The following is a 13,327-nucleotide window of genomic DNA, read 5'->3' on the forward strand; positions in this document are numbered from 1 at the left end:
AATCCCCAAGACAACCCTGTGTGTAGTAGGTTCTATACTATTAGCCTTCACGTTGTATGTGGAAATGGGTCTGGGGAAGTCCCACAAAGTGCCCGTGGAGCTGGGACTCAAACTCGGGTCCTTTTCTGCAGTTTGCGATTCTAACCACGACACTCTGCAGCCCGGTCATCAGGCACCTGCTCCTTCCTGTCACTATGGGGAACTGACTGCTAAAAGCCCGAAACCCTGGGTATGCACCGAGGCACATAAGGTAACATTCTTGACAGTCCCAAACACCAAATGGATTTTAACAAGTTTTTATAATATAAAATTGACTTTTATTGCAATTTAAAAAGAACAAAGAGGATTTGATAAGTGCCTTTAATTACAATGTACCTGCTATTTACATGTAATCATATTTTTGTACACAGCTTGAATAAGGTTCATTACATGTAAACTATAAGATATCACAAGTTAAACTCCAGCCTTTTGGGAACATTTAGAATAGAAATACTATTGGGCAGAAACACACAGAAAAAAAAACCCATTTCAGTTCCTTACGTACCATTACTGGATGAACGATCAAGATTTGGCCACAGAAGAGAATTGTAATTATGTGTTGAATTGAAACTTATTCTTAACATGACTAACAGTATTGCTATTATTTAAACCTTAAACATAATAATTGGATCATTAAAAACAACACAACTTTAATTTATATAGCACCTTTCTTCCAGAGATCAAAGCATTTGTATTTATATTATCTTATTTGTCCCCATAACATCCATATGAGGTAGGCAATGGTTGGTATCATGATCCCCATTTTGTACATGGAGAAATTGAGGCACAGAGTCGTTAAATCATTTGTTCAAGGTCACACAGTAAAGTCAATGCTGGAACAGTGACCACAGAGCTGTGAGCTCATCTCTAAATCCCATGTTTCTCTTTAGGTTGTCCTCTCGGAGAATTTAATTCAATACCTCAATTCACTTTTCCAAGAAAAAATGTGCATTTTTTTCTCCCATAAAAATTGTTGAAAAACTATATTATAGGCAAGAAACAAGCACTGTGGGACAGAGGATAGACTGATGCCACATTCTTTTACTGAAGTCTTTTTGTTGGCTTTTTTTTTTTTTTTAAACAAGGAGTTTCTTTTCCCAGTTACAACAAAGTTAGGTTTGTAAGGGAAACATATTTGAAAGGATGTATCTAGTTACCTCCAGATTATAGCTGTAGTAGCCATATTATGCAATTCATAAACCAGGCTTATTCCTAGGTTTACAAAGAAAATATCTAAAAATAACTTATGTCTTTGAGGTCAGCTTTTTCATTTCTACACACTTACAGTTTGCTCCTTAAGCAACTCAAAGTGGTAGACAGGGAGCGGGGACAATATATTTTCCAGAGACACATGCACATGGAGACATAGGGGTGGGAAGTCTTGCCTATGCCACTTAGTTCATATTTTATGTCTAATCCCTGTCCTGCTCGCCAACCCCTCCAAGTCAAATAGTAGCTGGTACTTGGGGAAAAAAAATTTAAATGTCAAAATCTGAGGCATAAAGCATTTCTCAAATGCTTGTTGACTTGTACATAAAACTCAGCTTATCTGGCATTTTTCAGATGCTTCTCCCTAAGAGGTAAGCCCTGCTGACACTGCTGCCAAACTTCCAGGACACCAGGAGGCAGTCATGGGGTAGCCCATCAGAATCGTTTCTAGGATCGCTCTGGGAAATAATAAGAAAAGCCTATATTCAAAAAATAAGTTCCAAAATAAATAAATAAAGGCAAGCAGGCCTAGAGGTAAGTCATGAAGACCATGTCAGATTCATTTATGGATTTTACATTAAAAATAGATAAAAATGTGTCAAAGGAATATTCAGAGACAGACTTGGCTTTTGGTTTTAGCCTCTTCACCGAGGGAAGGACACTGCTGTCTTTCAAGGCAGTCTTCATTGCTTAAATGGGGAGCTAAAATTAAAACTTTCCCTTCAGCTTAAGAAGGGAAAAAAGTTGGTTTTAAACTCCTAGTTTTCAACTTGTTAACAAACAAAACAAAACCAGATAGTATAGTTAGATTGTAGGCTCTGGGGCCAGGACTGGTCTTTCTTCTAGCCTTAACTGTCCTAGTGAGGGTCCCTAACTGGTACACTAGGTGAACTGCTGAAAATTAAATGTGTGAAGAGAATGAGCAAATGCCAGTTCTATTATCTTGGGGGGGAAATTACACTCAAGAATACCCACCCAAATAATTAACTATGATGACTTAGAGAGTGAGGTTAAAAACAAAAAAACAAAACAAACCAAAAAAAACCTAAACACATCCTGGATCCTTAGCTGCATAGAAAGTGAGACCATGAAGCACTGCATCACCCATCCACCTATGCGAGTGCTTAAAAGGGATCTGGGTTCTTGCTTCAAATGTCAGACAGTCTACAAATGGCCAAATTATTCAATTATTCTTTGGTAACTCCACAGCTAGATGCTTGAACATTCAATTCAGAGGCACTGTTTCCCGAGGGAACGGGGACAATGGCTCCATGGCTAAAAGAAGTCACACTCAGCTTATTTTATAAGTGATGAATTTTTTAAGAAAGAGTTTTTCCTCAAAAGAGTCAGCATCCTCCTACTTTGCAGTGAAGTACTGGTGGGTTATTCCAAGGACTTAACTGCCCTGGAACTTAGGAGACACTGGGCAGTCTCAATATATTGTGTGCGGGGGGGTGCAGTGAGCTTACCCAGTTAGAGTGTGGGGCGAATTTTTCTGTAACTGTGCGCTGGAGTCCTCAGTAGAACTTTTTGACATTCTCTCCCACAGCCGCCGAGTGCCCACCATTCTCATGAAGGATGTGGGTAAGAATGAACATGGTTTAGCAAAGCCCACGACAAATGCTTCCCTAGGTGGACCTGTGGCCTTATCTCTCGGCAGCCTGTGACACAGGAAAATGTGAGTTGGGCAGAGCTGTTTGCTCATGGGGGGTGGGGGGGTAGGGGTGGTGTTGGGGCATGCTTCTATGCTGACAGGCAAGATCTGTGATCTGAGGATCGTGTCCCTATTGGAAAAGATGTGTTGGGATGTCCTATGAATAGCAGAGAGCGGCTCCGGTGGGGAAGAGGAACAGGGGTGGTGCTGTGCAGAGTGGCGGAAGGTCACCTGTGTAGGAGGAACCAAAGTGAGACTGGAAGAAATAGTGGCTTCATGACCCCACGCTTTAGGCTTGCTCCTTAGAGGGACTAGAGTAAGGAAGGGGGAAAAAAATTGAAGATATTGAAGCCAATAAGAGATATTTTCAGACTTGAGGGTTTAAAAATTCCCAGTATTGGAAACAACTTTCCCACTCTTTTGTGGATTGGATGGTTTGACCACAACAAAGACTTTGAGACTGAAGAGGCAAAATGCCACTGAGGAGCGAGAGGAGAGCTTTGAAACTGGTCGGGACCACCTAAGAGACAATATGTCACTTTTTTGAGAAACTATTTTTATGAGGAAAAAAATGCATGAATGATGAAATGCAAATTCCTATTTGTTTAGCTAGATTTCAAGCTTTCCCTGAAAACATGAGGTGCATTAATAATACATGATATTTAAAAGGTAGCAACATTAAAACTGTTGCCAATATCATACACAGAAGGTTTGAGGAATGACCGTTACCAGCCTTTATAATCCATTACATAAGGTGATCTGAGACATCCAGAGCATAATACATTTTTAAAAAAATACCCATAGCATATAAGTGGTGAGCAAAGAAAAATCTAATTTAAATACATAAGATACATGATTACCAAACTGAATGCTTAAAAAATTGCCCTTTTAACAAAAATTGTAACATTTCTCATTCCATCTGGCATCAAGAGGAATCTGAACTATGATTTCTTAGTTAAATAAAGAAGAACCTGGGAAAACAATGCAGACTTTATAGCTCTCAGAGACTGGATGTAAACATACTTAAAAGTGAGCAGTAGGAAAAAAAACCCACTTATGAATATTTGTTCTCTTCTGGACCATGGTTTTTTAAATTTACTTTCATACTTGCAGACGAAGACTAATTTATCATGGTTTCTCAACTGATGTCTTTAAGTCAAGCACTTTCTATTGTGTTCAACTTGTCCAATGCCACTGTCAAGAATAATGTGTTTAAGAAAAGGTACAACACAGAGCAAGAAAATACTACCACAGGACGAGGAATATAGATTTCACTGCCCCCAAAAAAGCCATATTTGATATTAGAGACACATGTTCCTATTTTTCACATCAGTCACTTATTAACACCTACATTACACTTTAACTTTGCCCAATTACACAGTACAATAAGCCTGTCAAGATTTCCAGGAAAGAACCATCCGTACCTACTGTGCTTCCAGCAGCCCAGATGAAGCTGGCCAGGTGCTGGAGGCGACACTTTCCGAAGAACGGCATCACTAGATCACAGGGACTCATCGACTAGTACAAGGAACCCAGGGGGAAAAAAATGTCATTTACTCATTTACAAAATCCTACTTGAGTCTCGAGCTGCAGCTCTGAGGTCATCCATGTCCCTGTCTCGAGCCGCCTTCTGTCGGGCACACGATGTCACTGCTAAACTCCTGTGGCTTCCAAAGAGAATGAACTAAAATGCAACCATGTGATGACAGGCCACCGCTCCTGCCACCTGCTGCGGGGGTCACCTGGCCACGGCTCCATCCTGGCCCGCGTGGCTCCTGCTTGCTTTCGGGCCAGATCTCTTCTCGACAGTACCTGCGAGGGACACCTGTTTACCTTTCCTCCTGGCATGTTGGGCACATAATGAGCCACCCAGAGAAGAAAACGATCTTCAAACACCACTGTTTGTCAGCTAAGAAATTATGGACACAATTTAGAAGCTGAATTTATTAATTAGAAGAATGACATGAGGGCAACTTAAGAGGGTTTTCTTGTAATTACTAAAGGAAAACTATTGGCTAACTTTTTTTTTTTTTTTAATTCTGCTTTTATGACAATGGTCATCACACTAGTAGGGTAGACATTCCAAATACATAATAGAATGTATCATCACTAATTAAGAACCAGAACAACTTTATATATATGTGTATGTATACATTTAAATCTATACGAATGTATAGTGTATACACACACATATATACAGACATAGTTTGTTACTGGCTAAATAAATGCTTTAATTAGAAAAACGAGAATCTAATATGAGAAACAGACACAGTGACATCTTGAGGTAAATTTTAGTTCTCTGTGTTGACTACCTATTGTTAGCACTCAATTGGAATTAACTCTTGGATTTTGAAGGCAGAAAAATCAGTAATTAGCCTTTTCCCCATAAAGGACGGCAGTATTTTCAAAAGCTTTAATAGACCTAATGATGCAACTTAGTGCAGGACTGGAAAAAAAAATGTGGCCCACATACTTGCAAAAATTACTTTTTTCTATAATTTAAAATGTCCTCAGACATTTCACATAAAAGTATGACAAAGGTCATACTTTCCTGCTGACTGCATTTGAGAAATAGTAAAAGCAGCATAAAAAATTCTTCTAAACTTTCAAAATATCTGACTAAAAAACAAAGATTCTACTTTTAGGCAAGATGAGTTTATAATTCTGACTTATAAGACAAAAAAATTCCTAAAACTTACTTTATTTGTATAGTTTTGCAAACCTAAATTATAACAATGCATAATATGGATGTCAAAGTTGAACAGAAAAAATGTGTTCATAATTATGTTTCATACATTTAAACTCTAACATTTAGCTGAACATGAAACTTTTTAAAAGAAGCTATAGGCTTTTGTCCAACTCAAAGACTAGCATAGATTTTCAACAAATAAAGTAAAATTGATGCAATTTATGAAATATTGTACTGTAAGGTCAAAACCACGATGATGCATCAATAAATATACTTCAGTTAGGTACCCAATGGTCTAAAGAGCAGAGCCAGCTCCTAAAGTTTACTGTTTCTCCCTCCCCCAACTCTCATGGATTGTGCTATTAATTTTTCTTTTAGGATCTCTACTAGAGGGCCTTCTAGTTTCTTTTAAAATACACTTTTGATACTTTAAATCACAACTTAGCGCAGATTCTCAAATCAAGATATTTCAGTGCATATTTTATGGCTATACTGCATAGCCTTTATTTCAGAACTTCTGGGGGAAATTCTGATAGCGAAATTTCAGGATGACATGAGTAATTTATAAAGAACTTTTCTCTCTAGAAATGATTTTACACTTTAGAGATCATACCCACTTCCCTGGCAATAAGTAAAGACACTATGAAATACAAGAAAACTTTTGAGTGGTCAGGCGCTCGGAAAGGACGTTATTGCAGCAAGCACAACACTAGGTATGCGATGTGACACAGATCACCCGGTGCTAAAGGAACCTCACGGTATAGAGATTGTTGGGTCAAACTCAATACTAAGCAAGCAATGAAAATCACCAGGCAAAACAGTGCTTATGAAAGATGTGAATTCAAAGAGCAAAGACCTTGGCGCCTTCCCGATAACCTTTCCCCCCCACCCAAAGGTATTCTGTTATTACCATCTAGTGACGATTGTGCTTAGGCTCATGAGGTCCTCATGGGAGAGGCTAGGCTGACTGCAAAATAATGACAACCAACCAGCTGACCCCAACAAAGCTCACTTGACAATTTCAGAAACGTCATTATTCAGCAGTCATAGGATCAAGCCATGAATGCAAGGGATGGAAGAGACATGCCAATGAGCTGGTTCCTACCATTTTCAAGATGCTTCATCCTCCCAATTGCATCCTTTGTCACAATGGGTGAAAACTGTGAGATTATTTGACCTGAAAACCCAAGGATATCACAGTAGTATAGAAGAATTGCCTCTTTTTTTTTTTTTCCTCTCTCAGTGTAGGCAAGGGTCCCTTTCTATAGCCACACTGCGTAGTAGCAGGGTCCTTTTCACAGGAAAAGTGAACAAATTTCCCAATGTTGGCCTTATAAAAATCTAAAGAGATGATAAAATTCAAACCAGGCTGAACTCTTAATCGGAGTTATTTTAGCCACTGATTTTTGTAAAATGAAGAGGAAAAGAATCTCAATAGGCAATTTGCATTTGCAAGCACTGGATTGCAGAATCCATCAATATAAATTTTCTTAAAGATGTAACTAAATCTTAATGGAATGATAATACTTTCATGAGGTTAATAATACAGTCATCCCTAGTCATATTTCATTCTTCTATTTTTTCTTTACCATTTCAAATATTTCAGTATTGCCCACCACAAATCACTGAAAATGCTCATTTATGTTCATTCCACTTATTCTCTAGTGAGCCAGATGACTTTGACCAGGGCTCCAAGTACCATTTGAAAAGTTAAGTCTTTAAAAACCTACAATATTTTAAACACTTGATTAGAAAACAGATTAACAACTATGTGTAATTATCTAGCTTATGTGCTTTATGGTGTTTTTTCAAAATGAGTATAAATCATTGTACATAAAATCAAAATAGTTAATATACATTTTTTCTGGCACTTTCTAGAAATTAGGCGTTAAACATAAAACATCTTATAAATTTATATAACAAAAATAAATGTTTACATTTTGATTTTAGATAGATTACCTTAGGGTAGCAAGTTAACTTATGAAATCTCACACTGTTGGTGTGGCAGAGGGATCATCAGAAATACACATTCAAGTCCACAGCCCTTCAGAGACGGACGCCATGGCTGTCGTCCAAATATGTGGTCTGTGTCCCAACATAGAGATTAAGGCTCTCTGTTTCAGAGGAATGGGCTCTGGGCTAAAACAAGTATAGAAGTACCACAATATTTGTTGAAAATACTGAAAAGGCTCTGAAGAGTTTTTAATACTGGGGTGGGGGGGGGCACCCTTTGACTAGAAAAATAAAATAAAGCATCTAAAAATGACTTCAAGTACTTTGGGAGAGGTTGCTGATGTGGACTGCCCAAACCAGAAGGTATGAAGCCCTAAGAAGCTCGAGGGGCAGCCCCAGTCCTATCCACCTGCAGGGCTCCTTTTTCCAGGTGTGGTTCTCAGAAGAGGACTGGTGAGCTGATGGTAACCAGCAACCACAGTCTTTTTTTTTTTTTTTTTTTTACCATCTTGAGACACCAAAGTTGAAGGCAAAGGCCAGGCCTTGTGGGAGAGTTTTCTTGGAATGAACCATTAGAAGTTGGAAGATTTCAAGGGGGGAGAAAGCCATACATTTAAAGGTGAGGAGCAGAGACCAAAAGGGGAAGAAAGGACGAAAAACCTGGCTCTTGTGAATGGCAGTATCTGGGGCAGGTGGAGTCGTGGTTCTTGATGAGTGCAGTTCCTCCCTGCATCTTGGTTTTCCCCCTGCGCACAGGACGAAACTACTGGTGGCTGGGATCTTTCCAGAGGGTGATGGTGCAGAAGGGAGATGTGCTTGGGTGTGCCAGTGCCCCCGGCAAGCAGGGGCACGCTCAGGTGCCGTCAGGTACGTACCTCACTGTTTCCAACCCTGGCAAGCAGTCCCCACGTCTTCCATTGTCTTCAGATTCCTAGAGCAGCATATGAAGTAGGGGTTGATACCGCCTCTTGTCTTCCACAGAAGAAGTGCCCCCAGCAGCTGATCGAATGCCAGCTGGGCTTGCCTTCTGGGCGGCTAGAGCCTGGTGATATCCCTGCCTTGCTGCAAGTCCCCAATGCTCTCATAGTCATTCTCCTTCGGGAAAAGGCCGCGCTGGCCGTTGGTCTCTGGGGTGGCCTTTTCTTCCTCTCTGTTTAGAGTTTGTATTGCTTCATAATCAGGCTCAGGCTCCTCACCGGGTCTCGCTGCTGGTGGAAGCGTGCTGACACTGTTTGGGGTTTTCTCAAAGTCTTTAACAGTAGCATAGAGATCATTACAGGAAGAGGGGGATCTCTGAGTGGCTCTTTGGATGGAGGTGTAGGCGGACTCTGGTGCCTTAAGGGTCTGTCCTGATTTATTCCCTGACTGTCCAGGTTTATTTACTGATGAATACATGGCTGAGATCTAGAAAACAAAAAGGTGAAGTAAATAAGCTTCAAGTTTGACCTCTCCCTCCCCCTTTAGACTGACAAGTTAAGATATTTAGCACTTATAGGGATGTGTGTCCCTGTAAGGCTTTTTTTTATTTTTTATTTTTTATTTTTTTTTGCCAATTTTCCCCCCAGGTCTGGTGAGATATTATTGACATATCACATGGTAATTTGATACATATATATACTGTGAAATGATTAACAGAAAGGTTAGTTAACTCCTCCATTACTACAGTTACCATTGTGTGTGTGTGTGTGTGTGTGTGTGTGTGTTTGTGTGTTGATAACATTTAAGATCTACTCAGCGGAGCATGTGAGTGGCTCAGTGGTTGAGCGTCTGCCTTTGGCTCAGGGCATGATCCCGGGATCTTGGGACTGAGTCCCTATCAGGCTCCCTGCATGGAGCCTGCTTCTCCCTCTGCCTGTGTCTCTGCCTCTCTCTCTGTCTCTCATGAATAAATAAATAAAATATTTTTTTTAAAATCTACTCTTTCAAGTATGATAGTATACTACTTTTAATTATAGTCACCATGATCTATATTAGAAGCCCCAAGACTTATTCAGCTTATAGCAGGGAGTTTGTGCCCTTTGACGAACATGTCCCCATTTCCCTTATTCCCTAACTGCTGGCAACCACCATTCTATTTCCTATTTCTATGAGTTTGGGTTGTTTAAATTCCACATGTATGTGAGAACATATAGTATTTGTGTTTCTCTGACTTATTTCACTTTTAGCATAATGCTCTCATGATCTATCCAAGTTGTTACAAAAGGCAGAAATTCCTTTTTATGATTGAATAATATTCCATTGTGTGTACATGTGCATGTACACATGTATATATATATGTGTATATATATACACACATACACACACACACACAAATGTGTATTTATAATGTGTGTGAGTGTATCTCTCTTATATTCTTTATCCATTCATTGGCTGATGGACACTTGGTTTGTTTCCAATCTTGGCCATGGTTGAGTAATGCTGCAAAGAATATGAGAGTGAAGATATGTCTTCAAGAAAATGATTTCATTTCCTTCAGATATAAACCCAGAAGTGGATTCTTTATTAACTGTACTAATTCTGGAGCGTATTTCCAGAGAACAATTATATATGGTAGCTTCAACTTTGTAAGTAGACCAGACATATTGGCATAACTCCAGGAAAACCAGGTTCTCTCTGGGTCATCTGAGGGATGGGAAGTTCAAGAGGCCTCCAGGTCCTGACTAGAGTATCATGTTTCATTCGATTTCGATTATCAGAATGCTATTCCACCTGAAAAAAGGCTCTACTACTTTAAGAAAAAAAGGGCAGAAAACAAATGTGAGATGAATGGTTCTCAGAATGTGGGCTTCAAACTGGCAGCAGCAGGATCTGGGAATTTACTCGAAAGGTAAGTCCTCGGGCCCCATCCCAGAAGCACTGGATTGGAAATGCTGGGGGTGGGGCACAGCACTCTGCTGGTTTTCATGGGCACTAAAGTGTGAGAACCATTGAACGAGACTATTTGATCCACTCTTTCTGCATCAGAGCGGTCTGAAAAAATAGGTCCTGGATTCTCACTGGCAATACACATACATCTGCAAAAGCATCATTTTCCATTAATTTTCAACTTCTCTGCATAATACTGGTTAAAAAGACATTTGCAGAAGGTGATAATTTTTTTTTTCCTGTGGGAAAAATTCATTCTTATTTGCCACCAGCCAACTCAGAAGTGAAATTCGCAGACAATGAACTTACAGGGTGCTCTTTCCTATGCGAAGAGTGGGCTACTTTCCAGACACACCTACTCAGTCTTGCTAATATACCCCATATAACCTCTACTATCAAGAGGGATTTAATTTTCTTTGGTAATGATAGATTAAACATACTGATAAAGATTTTTTTGGGGGGAGTATTTTATTGTTAGAAATCATGGTTGGAAATAAGTAGAAATATCCTTCATTACCTATATTTATCTTGGCCATAATGATTGATTTATTCAAACACCCAAGAAATAAATGAACATGCCTCCTGACAGATGCTTGGCTTCCCAAGTGCAGAGAGATATTTTCTTGCTTTCACATATCTCACATACTGTGGATGAAGTTTCCAGCTGGCCGCAAACGCTTCTTAAGACAGGCCTGCCGCATGCTAACCGGTCATTTGCATGAGAACTTTTCACTGCAGGCTGGTGGTTCTGTTTTGCCAGGCCTTGACAATCCACAGATTTAGAGCCAGAGAAATCTTATCTTTGGGAAACTCTTGCCATGTGGGTCTAACCCTTCTAATCAATATTAAATTAACATTCTCATCTTAGAGATTTTAGCGGAAAAATTACTCTTGAAAGGAAGGTGTGTAATTTCTTTGAATTAGGAAGAGGTAAGGTAAGTTGTCTGCTTTTCACGGTGAGGAACAGACATACAGAACTTATTATCTGAAAGGTGGTCCAAGCCGAAAATGTGGACAGATGAAAAAGGGTAAATCATAGATGACAGTGAAGAGGGGGCTCTTCACCTTCAGGGAAGCATCAAGGACAAACATGCCTTTACCTACATTCTTTTTTTTTTTTTTTTTACCTACATTCTAACAATGGGGCTTGGCCTGCTTCAGCTTCTCTCAACTCTCTTCCCCATGATGCCTGCCATCAATACCCCTGCTGTTTGTAATTACTTAGGTTTTACAGGCTCTTTCATTAACTAAAAACTTGATATTATCTTTGGGCACCAACCTAACCATGCAGAGGATGTAATTTTTAATGCATATAAAAGATTCTCAAGTCTTCTGATGCTCTGTTTGAGTATTTGCCTTCTAGAACTATTATTTCTATTTTGTAGATGGGATCCTTTCAAGCCCCCTTGCTATTTACCTTCACAATTTTTCTCTTTTATATCTTTCATTTTTATTATTCAGACTGTAAATTGTTATGTTCTCATAAATTACTCTCTACCTTTTCCCTATTTCTCTTTCTATAAGTACCCCTTCCCCCATCTTTCTGTTAAATTGGGATAACAGTACTTAAAACTCAGATCGTAGTTTCAGTCTGGACTAACATTGTATTGCATTAGAGAAATAAGTGACTTCCATAATTATTTTTTCTAAAACACTTTCCTAAAATGAATACATGAGTCACAGTTCTTTAATCTGTGTTAAAAGTCGACCAGTATATCAAGGTCCTATTTTCTGAAACCATTAACAATCTAAGATTAGAAGAAAAATAATTAAAGTTTTTACTTAGTCTCAACTTATTTTAAAGGACTGGTTTCCAGATCTCTCATATATTCTATTTTCTTGTCCCAAGTGGGATGGCTCTGGTGCAGTGTGGACCAGACGGCTGGAATAAGGCAAAGGAGCTGTCATGGGCCTGGTAGGAGGGCAATGCCATGGTCTGGGGAGCGAGGGCGGGGGTGGGGGGGGCATACAGGGGACATGGAAAGAGTGGTGTGTGAAAGAAACCCTTTGAGATGGAATTCAGGGAACATGGCTATTGATGGAATCTGAGGACAGCGAGGAAATGGGGTGTCAAAGATGATGCCCGGGGTTCTGGCTGGTGTGACCAGGTGACTAGACGGCAGGTCCATTCCCTGGGCCAGGAAACACAGAGGCATGTGGGCATCCATCACCTATGGAAAGTTCTTCTGCTCTTTGAACTTCCAGCGTGCGACTGTAGTCTATTCCACATTTCAATACTCTGCAAAGTGCTATAATAGGAGGGGATGTACCTGCATATGTATGTCATTTTTCTACATGTACCAAATTTACCGTGCTAGGAATTCCAGATGGAAGCTTTATGCAGCTAGATAAATTAAGGTGTTCCGCTCTCTGAGCCTAGCTCGATATAATATATATACTGGCTTTTATAAACTTAATGCTTCTGTGAAAAGTTAACCGGTGAATATCTAGCCCTGGTTCTTGGGAGGATATACAGTCCCTCCTTGTTGGCTGCTATGTCTGACTGCTGCTCCAGCCCGATTTGTACTTTCTGGAGTTACCTGCTGTCTACCTCCAAAATGCCTCATTGAAACCTTCCCCTTCATCTCCCAGACTGGATTAAATTCCCTACACCCACCTGTTCCAATTTCCTGTATTTTCCAACCCATGATTAATTTCCTTTAAAGGTGGACTTCCTGACTGCTCACTAAGCTCTCATACTTAAATTTCTCTTTTCTCATTCTATTTTCTCCCCTCCTCATTCTATTTTTTTCTTTTTTTTTAAGATTCTATTTATTTATTCATGAGAGACAGAGAGAGAGAGAGAGAGAGAGGCAGAGACACAGGCAGAGGAAGAAGCAGGCTCCACGCAGGGAGCCCGACGTGGGACTCGATCCCGGGACTCCAGGATCACACCCTGGGCCGAAGGCAGGTGCTAA

The 13,327-nt window shown here is 39.8% G+C and overlaps 1 protein-coding gene across 2 annotated transcripts in view; it reads right to left on the reverse strand.

Moving 5' to 3' along the window:
• Positions 1 to 294: 294 nt before the first annotated feature.
• PAG1 (phosphoprotein membrane anchor with glycosphingolipid microdomains 1) overlaps positions 295 to 13,327 on the reverse strand; it is a 137,528-nt gene continuing 124,495 nt past the window's right edge. For both annotated transcript variants that reach the window (XM_025433458.3, XM_025433456.3), the window contains one exon: positions 295 to 8,948. In XM_025433458.3, coding sequence (XP_025289243.1) covers positions 8,580 to 8,948 — 369 coding nt within the window. In that variant the 3' untranslated portion in view covers positions 295 to 8,579. The remainder of the gene's footprint in view (positions 8,949 to 13,327) is intronic.

Source organism: Canis lupus, chromosome 29 (genome assembly GCF_003254725.2).
Source record: "Canis lupus dingo isolate Sandy chromosome 29, ASM325472v2, whole genome shotgun sequence".
NCBI lineage: Eukaryota > Metazoa > Chordata > Mammalia > Carnivora > Canidae > Canis > Canis lupus.